General features: G+C 41.2%; 1 protein-coding gene across 4 annotated transcripts in view; it reads left to right on the top strand.

The window, feature by feature from the left end:
* Window positions 1-19,173, top strand: part of MCPH1 (microcephalin 1) — a 249,414-nt gene that overhangs the window by 51,822 nt on the left and 178,419 nt on the right. For all 4 annotated transcript variants that reach the window (XR_004300582.1, XM_032413720.1, XM_032413721.1 and 1 more), the window contains 3 exons: window positions 39-128; window positions 1,311-2,495; window positions 12,727-12,836. Coding sequence is in view for 3 of the 4 variants with exons in the window: in XM_032413720.1 (XP_032269611.1) it covers window positions 39-128; window positions 1,311-2,495; window positions 12,727-12,836 (1,385 nt within the window). In the remaining variant the exon portion in view is untranslated. The remainder of the gene's footprint in view (window positions 1-38; window positions 129-1,310; window positions 2,496-12,726; window positions 12,837-19,173) is intronic.

The following is a 19,173-nucleotide window of genomic DNA, read 5'->3' as shown; positions in this document are numbered from 1 at the left end:
AGAGTTGTATCTGATGAAGTGTGCGATTGTGTTTTCAGCTTCGCAGATGCTTGAAAAGTCTCAGGATAACCCAACTAACTCCCCATGGGAAGCTTCTTGGAACATTTCACATGATACTTTGTGTTCAGGTAAAATTATTTTCTTTTCTGTGATATATTTAAACTATGAGAACATGGTGCTTTTCTTATTTGGAGTATCTTCTGATGTCAAGAACAGTTGGTTAAAAACTAGAATTCATGAATTTTACCCTGAAATTAGGTATTAAAATAAAAAATAGGTATTGTAATACAATTAGGGCATAAGAAATTGCATGCTTTTTGAAAAGTGTGTTAAGCTTGTTGAGCTGCTAATGCTAAAAGTGTCTTGTATTTCTAACTCCTCACGTGGAGACACGCAGGCTCCCTGACTTGGTGTGAGGACAGTGCCACCCCCGCTAGGGGCTTCCCTCTGCTCCCTGCTGGTTACTTCCGTTCTTCTTTAGAAGGAGAGCCTTTAGTAGTTTTGGGTTAAAGGCTTCAGATTCTGTGCTCTGGGAGCTTCTAGGCTATTGAGAGGGACAGATAGGAATACTAATAATAATAGGACACATGCTTTTGGGAACTTCTGGCAGAGTTCTGCGTAACAGAGGAGGATGTGTGTAACTAGCCCTGGTGAAGTGGGAGGACTCGGAGATTTTTCAACATCCGAGGTGGGTTTTGAGTAGGATTGACCCAGATTAAAGCGTGGAGTGAAGGCAAGGCCTGGAGGTAGAAACGTGTGTACAGTTTTCAGGAGATGGGTGGCAGCCTAGCAATGCTCTCAAGAAATGTATAGAACATGTGGGAAGTCAGAACCGTAAGATCTCCCAGGTGGTTTGCTTTTGAGTATAAATGCAGCATGAGGACTTGCGCGCGTGGAGGACAGGGAATTCAGGTGGGCTGCTTCGTGGAAGACTAGACCTTGATGTAGATGGTAGCATTAGTTCTTACCTTTTAGAATTATTGACCTCCTTGAGAATTTAATGACAAGGTTTGGATGCTTTTCCTGGAAGGAAGTGCACATGCATATGAATGTTCAGAAAGTGAGCATAACGGTTTTAGAGGTTTGTCCCCGCCCTCTCCATAGTCCCCATGCCCTCGATGCCCGGTTCCTTAGTGAAAAATGCTGGCCTGAAAGGTGTCCTCAGGTGGAAATGAGAAGAACCAGGATATGGTCAGTACTCTTTTTAACCAATAACTGTTTAAGAAGTACTGCTTTATCGGTTAACCGAAAGTTACTTTTATAATAATTGAAACCATTTAAAAAGTTAATTCTTCATTAATACTTTCCAGATGAATCCTTTGCTGGTGACCTGCACTCATCTTTTGACGATCTTTGTGGAAATGCGAGATGTGGAAGTCAGGAAGGGAAACTAGGAGGAATTGTGGATGAAATTAAAAGTGATGTGTGTGTTCCTTCACCTGCACTGAAGACAAGTAGCATCCATTCATCAGCATCTCCCAGTTACCTCAGTCAGTTAACTCCTCGGAAACCCATGGGTAGTCTTTCCAAAGAGGAGATTCTTCGGCCGGGAGATCCTGCAGGTGAGGTAGTCACCCCGGACAAGCAGGAAGCGGCCAGGATGGTGTTTGATGAGAAACACAGCTTGTCCCCTATGTTATCTGCAACCAAACGCCGCCCTTCAGGACGTTCACGATCCAGGAGCTCTTCAGCAAAGAGAAAAAGAATGTCTGAGAGCTCGGATGCGCCCCCCGAAGAGAGACTGAAGAAGAAGGGGTGCGGTGGGAAGGCTGCCGGGCCACGGGTGCAGCTGTGGACATCGGGAAGCCGCCTGCAACTCCCGGCCGGGCGTGCTGTTGAGACCCCTGGCTGTGGGGTGTCCTCGTACGATGATTATTTTTCACCTGAAAATCTTAGGGAAAGGAGTTCAGAGGCTCTTCTTCCTGGATTTCAGCCATCTGCAGGCCTTGCTCGGTTCAGCTGCAGGGGAGGTCTTTCTCAGAGGGAGAGAAGAAACCTACTGCACATGGCTGACTTTTCCTGCATTGGTAAAAATCCCAGGTCAGTCGACATGACCGATGTAACAGCAAAAACTAGCTGCAGTCTTCAGAAGCCTACACAGCCCACGGCAGACACAACGTGGGGTTGCCTGACCTCTGAGGGAATGTGTGCTGCTGACGGAACCCCAGGCTGTTGTCAGCAGGCTGGTGCTCAGAGAAGAGCAGGCCCGCATGCAGAGGGGAACAGATGCTGTCACGTGGATGATGAGCCCGCTCTGCCGCAGGGGCATGGAGGGGAGGGACTTGATGGCGATTTCACTCCTCTGGAAGGGAGCAGCGCGGAAATGAAAGAATTGCTGGACATGAGAAGCGTGCAGAAAGAAGATAGCACTTCTCGAATGTGGAATTCATCTGGCGGTGAAGCGCAGTGTGATCATGAGCTCGATTCTGTGGGTGATTGTACTGTGGACAAAGCTACAGAAGGAAGGGAACCGTCATCCAGTGGACGCGATGGAAGTATGTGAATCTCCTTTACAAGTACCTTTGTTGCAGGAACATGTGCTGGTGTGGCCGTCTTGTAATGTCATCACCACCTTTCCATAATTAGTTCCTTTTTTCCTTTTTTTAATTTTAAAGAATGTGTGTGTGATATTTCGCAGTGATGCATTCTGTAGGGATAGGTGCTCACCCCCCTCTGGAGTTTCTAGGTGCCTGGGTCCAGTCTGCTGTTAGGAATACGTCTGTCCCAAGCCTTCCCGTGTAGGGCCCGAGAGCCAGTGATGCCTACTGTGAGTAGTTGACTGGAGCAGACACTCCCTTGTCTCTGGAGCCTCTTACAAAGATAACGTGACCTTGTGCACAGGAGTGTCCTGCTGGAGGATCGAGGCTGTTTGTTTTAGAAGGGAAAGTAAGGCAGTGTAGGTATTGATTCCATCAGGAAAAGAGAAGGTACAAGAAAGTAAATGTGGAAATACATTATCAGTATTTATTTTGAAGAAACTTTGGGCAATGTTAGTTACAAAGAAAAAAAAATTTTTTTTGCTCAGGGTAAGAAGTTCATTGTAAAAGGCCCTGTTTGGCTTCTATTTATTTTGCTTTAAGCGTATCACTTAAATAGATTTTCTCCTGTGTGTAATTTAATTGTGACCATCGTAACGAATTCTGTAATTGTGGTAATTGTGTCAAAAGTAACAACATTAGAAAACATTTCACACTTTCTGATTACAAGCACAAATAAATGTCAGCAGTCAAAAGTGATGAAATCTTGAACTTTAACCATCTTTATGTAAAGATTAGGCTAAAATTTTCATAAGACCAACTTTATTCTTCACTATTTGTCTGCTCTCGCCATGATTTTAACCGCCCTTTTCAAGATGGAAAAGTTATGGGTGTGGAAATAATCACTGATGTGTATCTTTGTTGGGTGTAAATTCCCCAAAATAGTCTCACATAAGAATTAATTTTGTATGTTTTTAACCTTATTTTTTTATCTTAGCTTTCTGAAAATAAATTTGACAAACTATATTTTATGTTGGGTTAGGCTTAGTATGTGTTTTCAGAATGTTTATTTTAAAATCTTGTTGACTCTAAGGTTACTATAAATCAGTAGATATATAGAATTGTTTTGGTAGTTAAGAATATCCTGTTCTTAAAGCTTACATTCTCATTTTTCTCAGTTTTTATCTTGTTTATTTTTAAAGCCTCTGAATAATATTTAATGGTGTGCAAATATAAATTAAGTGAAAAAAAGGCTGGTTTCAGACAGTGTGGTGCACCCCATAACCCCAGTGTTGTTAAGATAAGAGTGCAGTTCTCCTAGGAAGCAGGATGTTCTAGGACTCAGCCCCGTGTCCACCGTCCCCTGGGGTCTGGGGCGCGTGGAGGACCATGAGGGGCAAGCACTGGGCCTTCCAGGAGACTTCAGATTTCAGCATCACATGATGGGGGCTGTCACAGCAGTGGGGTGCAGCCAGGGCCCTGCGGTCACTCAGTTTTACTCAGAGATGGAACAGACATTCTGTGTGGTCTAATATAAAGATATCTTTTAGAGTCGCCTTTTTTTATGTCATTCCACAGAGACAGAAGATCATTGCATGTTAGGGCAGGAGAGACTTATGTATTGTCGAGCCTAAATCTGATCCCTTTGTTTTAGAGTAAGAAAATCAAGACTCCCTGATGTTTTAAGTTGTCTACGATTAGCCCAGCTGGTTCCCCACCTCTGTCTGGGAGTTTTCTGCAGACAAGCGTAGAGCCTGCAGCTTCCTGTCGACAGTCCGTATATGCTGGAATTGGGGATCGGTAAAAACACTCTGTACATCAAGCGATGCCTCCAAATCGTCTATGTTGAAATAAAAGTCTTTTTTCAGTTTTTGTTTTCAGTTCACTTGTACTCATTGCCCTTGTTGATCTCTAAGGTAGATAGTGTGCAGTTAAGGTCACAAGAACAAGTTACAGGGAGGTTCACTAACAAATATGAGGAGAATAGGAACAGAGAGAGAAACTGTCATTTACTTGTTTTTTTTAATAATCTCTGAAATTGCATTAACTAGTAATTTTTTTGTTTTTAAACTTCTCTCATTTTATAAACAATATGCAAATATATGCTCACTGTAACAGAAGTTGCTAAAAAGAGGAGATTTTCCAGTCCTCCTGCTCGCTTACCTCCTTCTGTTGGTTCCCCGAACACGTGTGTGTCCCGAGCACCCGTCTAGCTTGCTGGGAGATGGCGGAGGAGGGAACGGGGTGCGTCCCTCACAGAGGCCACGCCTAGTGAGGAAGGCACAGTGGAGGAAGGTGAGCACAACGTCAGTCCGCGAGCCGTGTGACACGCACAACCACAGCCATGCAGGCAGTTCTCAGGGGCGACCTTAGATCTCAGGCCAGGCAACAGAGAGGAGGGAGCCCTGTGACTGCTCGAATCACGGTTCAGCCTGAGGAAACCGCGAATACAAACGTCCTGAGGTAGAATATGCTTGCAGGGACTGCACAGAGGCCAGTGAGGCTACATCTCACTGGGCTGAAGGAAGGCTGGGAAGAAATGAATTAGAAAGGCAGCCGGGAGCCAGATCCCAGGGCTCGAGTACCTGACAAGACTTGGAGTGGTTTGCTTTAAGTGTGATGGGAAGCCCCTGGGGGTTTTACACAGGGGAGTCGCCAGTTGTTGATTTCTGTGGTACACATCACCCGGGATGCTTCATGGGGATGCTTCATGGAGAACGAACCGGTCAGAGTGTCTGCTAGAAACAATGTGCCAGTGGTTCAGTGTTTTTCCTTCCAGGCACTGTGTGTGCGCGCGCGCATGCCCAACAGGTGCAAGTAGATGTTTCAAGGGGATTTTATTGCATCTACAGGATTATGTTATCTTACTAAGATTTGCTTATTTATTTATTTTAGGGAGAAAGAGAGCCTGAGTCAGGGGTTAGAGGCAGAGGGAGAGAGAGAATCTTAAGCAGATTCCATGCTCAGCACGGAGCCCGACTCAGGGCTCCATCTCACAACCCTGAGATCAAGAGTCGGACACTTAACCGACTGAGCCAACCAAGTGCCCCTTAAGATTTGCTTTTTCAAAATGTTAGATATTTCCATACTGGCATCAATAGAGTAGCAGATCTAACTTCATTTTTTAATATAATCCACTTTGGGTGGGTCAATGAATTTTTTCTGTAATGAATCAGACAGTAACTATTTCAGGCTTTGTGACCCAGGAGGCAAAATCAAGATATGTAGGTACTTACCTTAAGAGAAAAAAAAGACATTTTTTAACAAAATTTTTATTGACACAACTCACATAAAATTGAGTGCAGTTTTTGTAATATAAGTCTAATGAGAAGAACAGAATTCTATTTTCAGGAGAGGAATAACTTTTCGCTTAATTGGGGTTCAAATTGAGTCTTCCCATCATCAAAACTGATGGCAAATATTTACTGAGTTGGACACACAATAAGATTTTATGTGTTTTCCTTTTGAAAATGCCTTTTCATACAGATAGATACTGCCAAATACTGCTGTCAGTCCATAGCAGATGGTTTTCATCAAGCACATTCATTGCATAGAAGCCGTTTTGGAAATCTGTTAGAGTCTTCACTTGATAGTGGCTTTCAGTGTGTTCTCACATTGCAGATGAATCACTTCCAGTGAAGATTAGATGGAAGCTCCTCAGTATTTGGATGTTCTTGCCTCGAGGCCTAGAAAACCTGGAACGGTAGCTTGAATGCAGGAAGTATGTCCACATCACATTTGCATGGGAGTGGAGATCTCGCTTCTTGTTTTAACCTCTGACACCACAGGACAGAAAGCGTATAAAGCTGCTTGATGTTACTTACCTGTTGAGATGGCTTTCCACCACCCATGGCACTGCTCACCAGAGCCCTTGAGACCGCCGCCTGAGACTCATTTTCCTTGCCGAGTAGATGAAAGCTGACGGGTCGTGCTGAATCAGCACACAGTTGGGTCCTGCTTGTTTCTCTGTGACACAGGTGGCTGAGATGCTCCCGTGGTGCCTCACAGCCACGGGCAAGACACAAGGAAATCCTTTTCATACCCACATCCTCACCTCGTCCATTGGTTTAATATGCAACTTTCTTCTTGGCTGTGCTTGATAAAATTTTACATGTCGATACACGCATGTGCTGTATCTCAGCAGTTTGGCCCTGGCCAACTATAGATTCCTTTTCATAGGGAGTAGTCACCAATTATTGGAGTTTGATGAAGGTTAGACTAGACTCTTCTGGTCTCAGACACACAGACGTTAAACATCTACTGGGAAGCAGAGGGAGAGCTGCCCACAAGACAGACCTGTATGCTGAAGTCCCAGGTGTTGTCCTTCAGGCGAACCCTCCATGCCTTATCTGAAAGGTGTACTAGCACAGAGAAAATTCTAGGGTTATATTTCTGTAAACTTGTCAGCATCAGGCCACCATATATCCTTTGACCCTGCCGTTTCTCATAGGGCCGTTTAGGGATCAAGTCTTGGATGTCACCCCCAGGGATACCAGCTGCGGCTCATGCTGGGTTATTCATGCGTGGGGAGAGGGATCCCCTGTAATATATTAGTCAATTCCAGTTTTCTTGAGTCCATGAATTTAACTGGAGAAACATTTCTGACATGCATTATGCTGATTAACAAACTGATGACGTCACCAATTATAGCTCATTTCTTTGATCCATTTTGCCAGTTAGCAAAACGTCTAAGAACAATTGGGCAGAGGGATTTCTGGGAGTTGTCTCTTGAGTGTGGTATTTGTTAACCTGTTAACTGAGCACTCCGGCAGTGGCTGTTTTGGATGGAGGCGAATTAGCACACATACTCGTATCATACTGTCTATGCTGAAGCACGTATTTTAAATTACCTCACAGCCTTCATGATACGATGCTGTTCTTAGTGCATTCCTCCCTGTGATAGACACATGGTGTCTGTCTGACTTCCCTTGCTCAGTGGTCACTGCCTGTAGCTCTGGGTTGGGAAGGACTATGAGGCTTCATCCTGGCTTCACAGGAAAAGCATGATGAATAGTACTATTGCTTAGAGAATGATTAATATGGCTCAGTAAGGGGACGCCTGGGTGGCTCAGTTGGTTAAGTATCTGCCTTCAGCTCGGGTCATGATCCCCGGGTCCTGGGATCTAGCCCTGAATCCATCTCCCTGCTTAGTGGGGATCCTGCTTCTCCCTCACTCTCTGCTGCTCCCCCTGCTGTGTGCTCTCTCTCTGTCAAATAAATAAATAAAATCTTAAAAAAATATTTAATAAGAACTGAAGCCCATCCAGTCATAGGCATTTAGATATTCTTATTCAATATTTTGCATATTCTGAGTATTTCTTCAAGAGAAAGTGTGAAGTAACTATTGTACCAAGTAACTAGGCATACCTATATATGTATTTCTTAAATATTTTAAATTGAAGAGTAATGATTGAATCTTTTGACAATTCAAGTAATACACAAGTGTTGTATTGAGAAGAGTATTTCTCTCAAGCCTTTTCTCCACAACCTGCCAGTCTACTCACTGTAGGTGAGCAATCCCAACAGCTCAGCGTAGGTTGGTCAGCCTTAACCGGAAGACTGGCTACAAGGAAGGTGTCACAATCTATTCATTATTTGATTGATTTGTTCATCTATTTCATTTATTCATTAATATGTTTGCTGTTCACCTACAATGTCCAAGGTATTGGCATAAATACAGGGGGAGTTAAGGTTGATATGAAGCTCTATCCCTTTCCCTTAACAGAGCTTAGGGAAGATACAGTCAAGATAAATCATATGCAAGTATTGGGGAATTTGAAAGATGTTGCTCCAGTGGTAAAGGTTATATAGTATTAAAACGAGTTTACATATTAAAATCGCATTTTAATGATCTCTACAGTGATTATAAAGGAAAATATTCCACATCTTTTGGTGATCATAATTAGATTTTTTTTTTTAATTTTTTTTTTTTTTTTTTAAGATTTTATTTATTCATTTGAGACACAGAGATACAGACAGAAAGAGAGAGCATGAGCAGGGGGAGAGGCAGACAGAGAGGGAGAAGCAGGCTCCCCGCTGAGCCAGGAGCCCGATGTGGGGCTCAATCCCAGGACCCTGGGATCATGACCTGAGCCGAAGGCAGACGCCCAACCATCTGAGCCACCCAGGTGCCCCAGATTTATTTTTGAATTCATATTTTATTAGATGAATATATATATATATATATTTTTTTTTTCCTTTGGTTAGCTGAGTTTTGTTTGTATAGAACACATAAATAACTTGCATGTATCTCAAATCCCAAAAGTATATATGGAAAGGATTTTTCCTAAGAGTCTTTTAAGGCTTTTTCTACCGTCTTAAGATTTTACATTCTATGTTGTTCTTAAATAACTCATTATTCAGATTTTAGGGACTCAGAAGAAATTACCTGGTGAGATATTGTTAAGTTTTGGGATATGCTTTTACATGTTAAATATATGGATTCTTAAATCAGCCTTCAGAAACCTTTTCATCATTGATAACAGTTGATCTTGCAGAGTGTTTTAATGTTTTGTACCAATGAATCCTGAGTGTTTAGATGTATTACTAGTACTAGTGTTAGTCTTAATTCTGTCTTGGAAGTAGAAAAGTAGGATATGCAGGGGGATAGATGTTGGAAATAAGAGTGCATTTCTTCCCTGAGCACAGTATCGACATGGACCAAGTTTGTCTTAAGGACATTTCTTAAGTCTCTCTACCCATTTTTTTTTTTTTTTTTTTTTTTTCACCTCTCTCCCTTTCCTAGCACTTAGGTTAGTATGTCTTTATGCTGCCTTAGCGTGGTTTTGCCTCCAAGAGTCACTTAGTATCAAAACCACCTCTTAATCCTGCTCATCCCTGTTAGGTGAGTGGAGGTAGTGATTTAACTAATTCACACTGAGAAGTGAACGAGTTCGCTTTCCAACCTTCCTGGATGTATTTGCATATGATGATATTGTTAACCCAAACAAATTTCTAATTGATGAAATCTCAGGAAGTATAATTTAACAGTAAAAGTTTTGGGGCTGTGAGGGTCTCTTCTCTCTGACCGTTTTTTGAAAACTAAGGGAATCACTTGTATCATGAAGTTGGAATGACAATGAAGGGAGGGACAGGAGTCTAGGATTTTCAACCTTGACCCGTAGATGGCTGATAACATTCATCAAACAGGGACCAGGGGTGTGTTGTTTGAAATTTCTCTGCGACATTCAAGATGGAGGTCTGTTAGGTAGTTGGATATATCAAATTATACCCTTGCTGGGACACACCTCTTGGCAAGAGACATGGAGTTGGGACTGTTGAGTACGGGATGACGTTATGGAACATGTTGAGACCACCCTTGGGATGTGAGAGGAGAGCTGATGACCACCTTGAGAAACTGTAGCACTTGAAGCAAACAGCAAGAGTCATCAGAGGTGGGCCAGTGGGAAGATGGAGAGGAAGTATTTGTTGCTGGGCTGTGGCAAGTAATCAAATCTGGCCGCTCTGTCCTACTAGCTTTTACAGTTACTTTGCATTTTCAGTTGCTTGTGGTTTACTGAAACATCCTTAAAGGAAGCATAGTAGCAAATTGCTGCAGATGAGTTTGCAAGATGCTGTTTTACATAACCACATAATTCAGGGGATTCCCAACTCATGATGATTCGACCTAATAATTTTTTGACTTTACTATGGTGCAGCAGCAATATGCGCTCAGTAGAAACTGTACTTGGAATTTTGAATTTGCATCTTTCCTGGGGCAGGTGATATGCGGCGTATACCCCGTGGATATGCAGTATAATGCTCTTTCCATACTGTCTTGTGATGCTGGGCAGCAGCAGCAAGCCCTAGCTCCCAGGCCGCCACGCAGTCATGACGGTTGATAACCGACACGCTGACAACCCTCCTTTCCTCATACAACCATTCTATTTGTCACTTTTGGTACAGTATTCATTAAATTATATGAGAGAGTCAACACTTAATTATAAAATAGGCTGTATGTTAGGTAACATTGCCTAAATGTAGCCTCTTTTAAGTGTTCTGAGCACAGTTAACGTAGGCTAGGCTAAGCTATGATGCTCGGTAGGTTAGGTGTATTAAGCGCATTTTGACTTCCAATATTTTCAACTTCGAATGAATGCATTTACCTGGACATAACTCATCTTAAGTTGAGGAACATCTGTACTCGTATCATTTTGTGATTACATAATGTGAGAAAACATGAAGATATCATTAGTAATATTAGTCTTAAGTTTTAAGAGGTTATGATACATTTTTTAGATCTTTATGTTTACAAAATGCTTCACAACCTATTCCCGGCTAGAACTGAGGCAGGTGGCTATGACAATCTTTTTCGACATGGACCCACTAGCAAGCAGGAAACTTACTCATGGTGCATTAACAGGAGTGCATTGGATTCCAAATTATATCTGTAGTCCTCTACTTTTCTTATTTTTCTATATTCTTGCTTTGAGTAAACATTTAGATTTTTTTAAATGAATGGTGGGTATAATTAATATTTATTCTAATATTCTAATTACTTGTAATCTTAGATCTTAAAGATGAGAAACATTGTATCCATATCCTGCCCTAGAAATTAGAAGTTCTAAGCGTTTTCAAACAGTGATTGTGGAATGTAGTGGAAAGTAATGCATAGATAGATAGATACTCTTACCTCCGAAATGAGTAAAAGAAGCTTAGCATAGCTGGATCTTAGAACAGACTATCAATTTCAGAATACATGTCCAGTAGCCCATCTCCTCAGTAAGGTCTGTGGTTAGCTTGCTGGGAGAGAAGTGGAATATACCTCAAATATTAAAGATCACCGAGGAGACAGTGGGGTCAGCATGTGATTGGTTTGAGTACCTCCAAAACGGATTTAGTATTAGGGTTTAGTATAAGGTCATTCAGAACCTGACCTTAACATACCTTTAGGGTCCAAGCTGCAAATAACAACAAGTAGTTTGAATTCAAGAAAATATTTAACCATTGTTGTGCATTTTGTTTTCACTTAACAGGAATCCTATTTTGTTTTTATTTTTTTAAGCTTTATTGGTATGTAATTGGTATGCAAAAAAATTGCACACATTTCATGTAACAACTTAATGAGTTTGGACATACACATCCTGTTTTTTGAAAGAAGAGTTAAAACTTTTAAATCAGGCCCTCCAAAATTAATCTTACCTCTTTTATTAGAGCATCCTATTTTATTTGAAGTATTCGCAAAGCAGTCGTTCTCATGATGTATGATTTTTAGTTTCTGTTGGCATGTAGTGTATTTTTGCCTTGTATTATATTCACTTTCAATGTCTACGCTGTCTATTGGGTTGTAAACTCCCTAAGAGTAGGATCGGTGTTTGTGTATCTCTGCATCTCCAGTGGGTAACCCCTGATTATTAGACATTGTTGATAAAAGCATCTGTGACTGACTAGTTGGATGATGTTGATGGTGGGTTGTGTGGAGTGGCTCGCCATCACTTTGATATGTCTAGGACATGAGTGTCCCCTAGGCTGCTATTTGCCTTTTATGCATTATTCTGTTGAGACCATATACGTGATGGCTGGTATTCTTAGTCTTCCTTCAAAATACCAACTAAGTCATATAATAGGCAAACTATTTTGGGAGGAAAGAGAGATGAGTAGCAGATTCAAAGCAGACATTTCATACTTCATTGTGGGTTACGTAGGATTTCTATACTGTTCAGCATCTAATGAAACCACATTTCACCTGACGAATGTCTTCTTTTTGGTTTGTATGTCTTCATGGCAAGATGCTGGTCGGAGGTGGAAATTTGTGGGGAATAGAATCATCTGTCACTTGTAGGTTGAAACCTAAAGCTTTGTACTGTACTGAAGACTGTTTTCTAGAGTAAATCTGACCCCAAAGCTGAGATTACTTATTTCCTCTAACACAGAACTGCTTTCTCTGAGTTCGTTTTTGATCATTATGTGAAAATCTAAAAATTGGAGATGGAATAGTGCCTAAGTTTTGGGCATACATTTTCTTGCATTATCCACTGGACAAATGGGATACTGTAGAACTGGTTCATTGTCACCTGACAGGCAAAAATTGTTTCTGACCCTTGAGTTAAGTGAATTGCTGGGGACATTGTAGTGGAATAAACGCAAAGTTCTGAACAGACCTCCCAGAGCAAGTATGCAATGTATATTTAAAAGGACTAGTACTTTCATCTTACCAGTATGCATAAATTAATCTTTATTTTGCTTAAGTTGCATTAGTATTCAGTCCATGTAAAGTTCTAAATAATCTTCAAATCCTCTTGGATTTCAGGTGTTAAAAACGGACCAACGAGGCATGATGTTTTAGATGGCTCATTAGAAGCCTGTAAGGACCTCACCAGACCTCATGAAGAATCGAAGAAAAGAGGGAGAGCCCAAAAGGTTGGTGTGTGAAAATATTATTTTAAACTTTCCAATGCTACTCCATCATAATCTTCGACTCTGGATTAATGTCACTTAAACTAGTCTGTCCAACTTGTATTTTATTTAAAAAATTAATTATGGGTGGATGTTGGAGAACTCTGACATGAAACTGAGAGCATCGGTCACATTCAGGACAGACGGTTAATATTGGTAGAATGAGCTTTGCCACCACTTTGCCAATGCAGTTCTTGCTATAAAAACGCCAACAGCTTCTCTCAAGCAGAGGGTGTCTGTTGCGCCAACAATTGTTGTTTTATAATCTGAATAAACACTCACTGGGTAGGAGGGGAAGAACCCAAACCTTGTTCATTTGTGAGCTAATGAAGGTTTGACTTCAAGCCATCGGAGTGAAAGGTGCCTGTTGCTTTGTGCTTCAGCTCGTGAAGCTGTAGCGCTTGCTCTCTTCACGCAGCACACGTACGTGAATAATGTACGGAGGACTTGACATTTCTGATTCCTCTGCATCCGCCCTCATGGCTTAAATTTAAAATCAGCCACTCACTATCTTACGCCTCATTCATACAAGGCCGGGAAAGCATAATATAGTGAAACCTGATTTCCACACGGTGGGAAGACGGCCCTGATGAACAAGGAACAATCCGAAAGGAAGCAAGGATACCACATAGAGGGCACTGGGGCATCCTGGTCTTCGGCCAAACACGAGCAGCGGATCCTCTACCTGAGGAAGAGGAACAGGGACACCTTCCTTATGCTGGCAATGGTTAGAGACGTTTAAAATTACAGATTCCATGAACGTCTGTTATAAGTGGCAGCAACTTTGATTTCTTTACCGATGTATTCTGGGTTGTCTCAGAAAAAAAAAAAAAAAAAAAAAACAAAAAACCAAAAAACAAAAAAGGACTTCCCAAATGGAAAGAATCACCTGTCAGGTAGAGCAGTAGATCTGTAGGGAGAGAAATTGTCACAGTCCCCTCACATGTGAGTGGTGTAAGTGACTCCAGGCAGCTGGGGTCCTGTGCTCCGGCTGTCGCGAACGTCCCTGCACCTGTCACAGCTTTCTGCACCTGCCCCTTTGTCGAAAGCCAGTGACCCTCTGGCTGCATTTATGTTTGCTTCCCTGTGTCCTCGTTTTCTTCCTAATTGCTGTATGGCCACTTCACCTCTTTCCTTTGGGAAGAAGCAAACACCTTTTGACATTTATTCGGCTGATGCACTACTGTTTATGCCCTGCTCCTTCTGAAGCACTCTGTGGCAGTCCATACACACCCTACTTTAGACTGCCATGCTTTGTGATATTATGTACCCACTTCTCACCCTCCCATGGGTATTTTCTTAGGGTAACAGGTATACCAACTCATCTCTTTCTTGATATTATGCCTGTATTTAAAAAAAAAAGAGACAGTGCCCAGTAAACACTGATTACTTATTACCATAAAAACCCTTCACCCTATCTGATCACAAAGCATGTGGTTTAACTTGGAAGTTAATATTTCAGACGTTTGACCTTGCCTGGCTTCTGCCTGATGATCACCTTGAACTGGGTCTGTGGAAGAACATGGGTTAGAGACATGCATCCTGGATGGGAGCATTGCCCCTTCATTCTTAGGAAGCCTCTCGCCTTAAAGGGCCCCTAAAATGGGAGAACACCACCTGTGTGACTTACCCTTCGCAGCAGTATTGTATGCATCGAGTGATAAATGCTACACAAGTGGGGAGTGTAGGGTGGTGTCACTGTCATGGATATTAAAAAACAAGTAAGTGGTCAAAAGGGAAAAGAATACAGAATAATGTATACATGCCTTTAACTGGCAGGCTCAGGAACAAAAATAGTTTAATAAATTTAGTTATGTCACTTGCTCATATTTGTTTTAACTTTTGTTTTGAAAATACTTATTTTTTTACATTATTTTCAAAAATTTATATTTTGGTCTTTTTTTTATTGAAGAATAGTTGGCACACACTGTTTATTTCCCTGAAACATTAGTTTTAGGTGTACAACATAGTGATTTGACAACTGTATGCATTATGCTGTGCTCGCCACCCGAGTGTAGCTGCCATCTGTCACCACACACGCTCCCATTGACTGTGTTCCCTGTGCGTACCTTTCAACTACTGACTTATTCATCCCGTGACAGGAAGCCTGTATCTCCCACTCCCCTTCATCCAGTTTGCTCATCCTTCCACCCCCTTCCCCTTTGGCAGCCACCTGTTCTCTGTATTTATGGGTCTGTTTCTGTTTTTGTTTGTTTGTTTGATTAGTTTTCTTTTTTAGATTCCACATATAAGTGAAATCATATGGTATTTGTCTCTCTCTGTCTGACTTATTTCACTTAGCATAACGCCCTCCAGCTCTGTCCATGTCATTGCAAATGGCAAGATCTCATCCTTTTTTATGCGGGAGTAGTATTCCATTGTTTATATATATACTGTATCTTCTTTATACATTCATCTATCGGTGACAGTTGGGTTGCTTCCAAATCTTGGCTATCGTAAATAATGCTGCAATAAACCCATGGGTGCATATATCTTTTTGAGTTAGTGTTTTTGTTTTCTTCAGGTAAATACATAGGAGTGGGATTACTGGATCATATGGTATCTTTATTTTTAATTTTTTGAGGAGCCCGCCATACTGTTTTCCACAGTGACAGTCCCACCCACAGTGCACAAGGGTTCCTTTTCCTCTACATCTTTGCCAACACTTGTTATTTCTTTTTGATTCTAGTCATTCTGACAGGTGTGAGGTGATATCTCATTGTGGTTAATCTGCATTTCCTTGATTATCAGTGATGTTGAGCATCTTTTCATGTGTCTGGTGGCCATCTGGATGTCTTCTTTGGAGAAATGTCTATTCAGGTCATCTCCTATTTTTATTTCTATTTTATTTTATTTTATTTTTTTGAGAGAGAGAAATTGTGTGTGTGAGCAGGGGTTGAAAGTGTCAGAGGGAGACAGAGAGAGAGAGAGAGGGAGAGAGAATCCCAAGAGAGAGAATCCCACTGGGTATGGAGCCGATGTGGGGTTTGATCTCAGGACCCTGAGATCATGACCTGAGCTGAAACCAAGAGTCAGATGCTTAACTGACTGAGCCACACAGGCGCCCTGCCTCATGGCTTTTCAAATTTCTGTCCTTATGTATCTCCTCATATCATTCTGGATATTTTCTATTTATTTCTTTTCCATTCTGCCTTTCCCTCTTTATATGTCTGTTCTGATGGTAAACATAAATTTAGTTTTTACATTCCATTTATTGTATTTTTCAGTTCTCATAATTCTATTTGGATGTCTTTTTATCCTTTCCAGTCCTCTGCCAAAATTATTAATCTTGTCTTTCTTTCAGCACAATAAACACATTTATTTTGAAGTCTCTACCAGATAACTCCATTTTCTAGCTCCATTTAGTTTCTGTGTTTGTAATCTGTTGTTTCTCTTTGTTTTCAGTCATGTGTTCCTCTCATATGCCTGGTTATTTTTGATTTATCTTCGTACCAGGAATTGAGATGATTTGAGGTCAGGCTTCTAACTCTGTGAGGCCAACTATCCCCTAGGGAAAATGGCCTTCCGATGCTGGCTCACCTCTGAAGTTGTCCCCTTCTGTGATTCACTGTCTCATCAGCTCATCTGTACCTTCAGATAGCTGGTGTTTGCTTGTTTGCTTGTATCTTATCACCTCTGAAGGTGTCCCCTTCCGTGATTCACTGTCTCATCAGCTCATCTGTACCTTCAGATAGCTGGTGTTTGCTTGTTTGCTTGTATCTTGTCAGCTTTACTGATTATTCACAGTGGGGAGGTTGTTCTGAACTACTCAGTCTACCATTCCTGGAAATAATGAGTGAATTTTAACAGCCATTAAAAAACAACACCAAAAAAAAACAACCAAGGTGGACACAGAATAAATCCTTTTCTGAGAACAGAGCAGTGAGAAACTAAGTCAATGGCAAGGATTTTTAAGATGAACATTTAAGTTACTGTTTGCAAGACACAGTAAAACATCTCTTGAATACTGATAACAAAAAGAATTCAATAAAGATTTATAGAATCTCAGAACAATAACTATCATTGGAGGTTTTTTGGTTTAGTACCCATTTTTATTGGGAAAAGTCAATTTGTAAATCAGTGGGAAACTATCTTTTTTAGAATTCTTACTTTAAATACATGTTTATAAATTCGTTGAACCTCTTTTATTTTGAGAATCCAGTTAGGCAATTTCATGACTTCTATAATCTTATAATATGTACATTAATGACAAGGAGACATATTTCTCCCATCTTTTCAGATGGTGAAATATAACATGTTATGAGCAATTTGAACCTGTTTTCTGTTGCTTGCTTAATATTGTCAGACAAAGAGTCTGAAGAAGCTATATATAAGATGAATCCTAGTCCTATGGTAAACATATGAAAATTCTTTTTCTCCAAAGTTTTTTTCGTTTATTCTACGACTTCTGTCATTTTTGTTGTTGTTCAAAATATTATTATCCTCAGCAAAATTTTTCTTTTAAGGTAAATCATCCCCTGGATGGCTTTTCACAAGTGGCTGTGTTATAAAACCACATTTGGGAGCCACCTCTGCCAAGCAAGGGTGTCCCATTAGGGAACAAGCTGTGGGTCGGAGCCCAGAAACGTTTTAGCTGCCTTTCGTTAGCTTGGAGGCTTAGAGGGAAACGAAGGCCCCAGTACCTCATAATATACGAGTATACTTATTTTGACAGTGGTTAAAAAAAAAGATGAAGAAGAAAAAGAGAGAAAGAAAAGACCCTGCACACCAGATCACAAATGCTTTAATTTCTACAAGTTTCTTAGATAGAGGACAAATGATGAGTAATAGCTTGCATATGTTCCAATAATTGCTTATTCTGACATTTCTACCAGGGTAAAAGCCCCTAAGGACACAGACTATGTCCTATTCCTCTTATAGTACTGAGTACCACACACAAAAGAGGTGTTCAGTAAGTATTTGCTGAGTCAATAAGGGATGCATTTCCTTTCTGATTTTTGAGTGAACATGCTATGCCATTTCTGGTGCTTTAGCCATCACACAATGTCATAATCATCTTAATGTCCCTCATTTGTTTTTGAGTAGTCTTCCTAAACTTGTAAAATAGTCTTGTATCATGAAAGTAGGAAGGTTTTGCACTATAGTATGTTTTTCCTAAAAGCATTGATTCCTGAGCCAGACCTGTGTTCAGATCCCAGCTCCGCTCCATTATTGGTTCTATCACATTGAATTAGTTACTTAGTATTTCTGTGTCTCTGCTTCCTCATACATAAAACAGGCATAATAATAGTGCCAATCTCAGAAGTTTTATGCCAGTTAAATGTGTTGAAATACGCACTGTTAACGACGGTATCTGATATATAGAGGCACTCAATGAATGTTAGCTAGTGTTCCCAGCACAAGTGTGGGTGACAGGGACGCCCACATATTGACTGTCCCTTGTTCTGCAGCTGTGACTCACGGTTGGCCCGGTGGGTCTCTGTCACTGTCCTTGCTCACTTTCCTACTCCCCAGAGGCTGCCATGTGTCTTTAATTAAAATGGCCTTCCAAATTCCAGGATGTTCCACACGATGTCTCTCCCTGGATTTATAGACCACAGTCAGGCCTGGGCCAAAATAGGATCTCTGGGCAGAGGGGGGAGGAGATTTGGGCTTTTTTTTTTTTTTTAAACCTTCCCCACATGGCTCTGAAATGATGGCCAACTGTGCTGGTGAGAAGCTCTGTTAGAGCTGCATCTCTTTGAGGCCTTAGTGGGAAATTGTCCCCTGTCACCTCAGCCAGGGAGCAGAAGGCGTGGGTTTTGTAGTCAGTGATTTGCGTTTTGGTGATTTGCTTCCTCAGAGTTATAAACAAATACTTCATTTTTTGTTTTTTGTTTTTTCCCTAATATCATTAGAACCATCTGAAAATAACCCAGATCTACTAATGGACCTATGGAAGCTCTATGTAACGTGCTAATTGTTACCACCTAGAGCTGCCATTCTTGAGCACTATGACCTCTTTTTAGATTGAGTCTTCTATTTAAATTGAGTCTTCTATTTTGCCGTCACACGGAGGTGCTGGCTAGAATGTTTCAGAGAGTTCTGATCGTGCCTTTAGCGTGGAGGTGGTAGAGAGGGAACCGTAGCTCATTGGCTTCTCTCAAGAAGGAAGCTTGCAGTGGAGGAAGCTAGAGGATGGAATGAAGAGAGGAGAGTCTGTCTAGGGACAGGGATGAAGAGAGCTGGAGGGACGTAGAAGCCTTCCTGAATAGAGAAAATGGGCTGTGTGAGCCACTTTTTTTGAAAACTGATTATTTTCCCTAATAGCGTCTCTCCTCTGAGAGGCCCCTGAGTGAGC

Source organism: Phoca vitulina, unplaced genomic scaffold, assembly GCF_004348235.1.
Source record: "Phoca vitulina isolate PV1807 unplaced genomic scaffold, GSC_HSeal_1.0 scaffold15, whole genome shotgun sequence".
Classification (NCBI taxonomy): Eukaryota; Metazoa; Chordata; class Mammalia; order Carnivora; family Phocidae; genus Phoca; species Phoca vitulina.
This window is presented reverse-complemented; position numbering and strand designations above follow the sequence as displayed.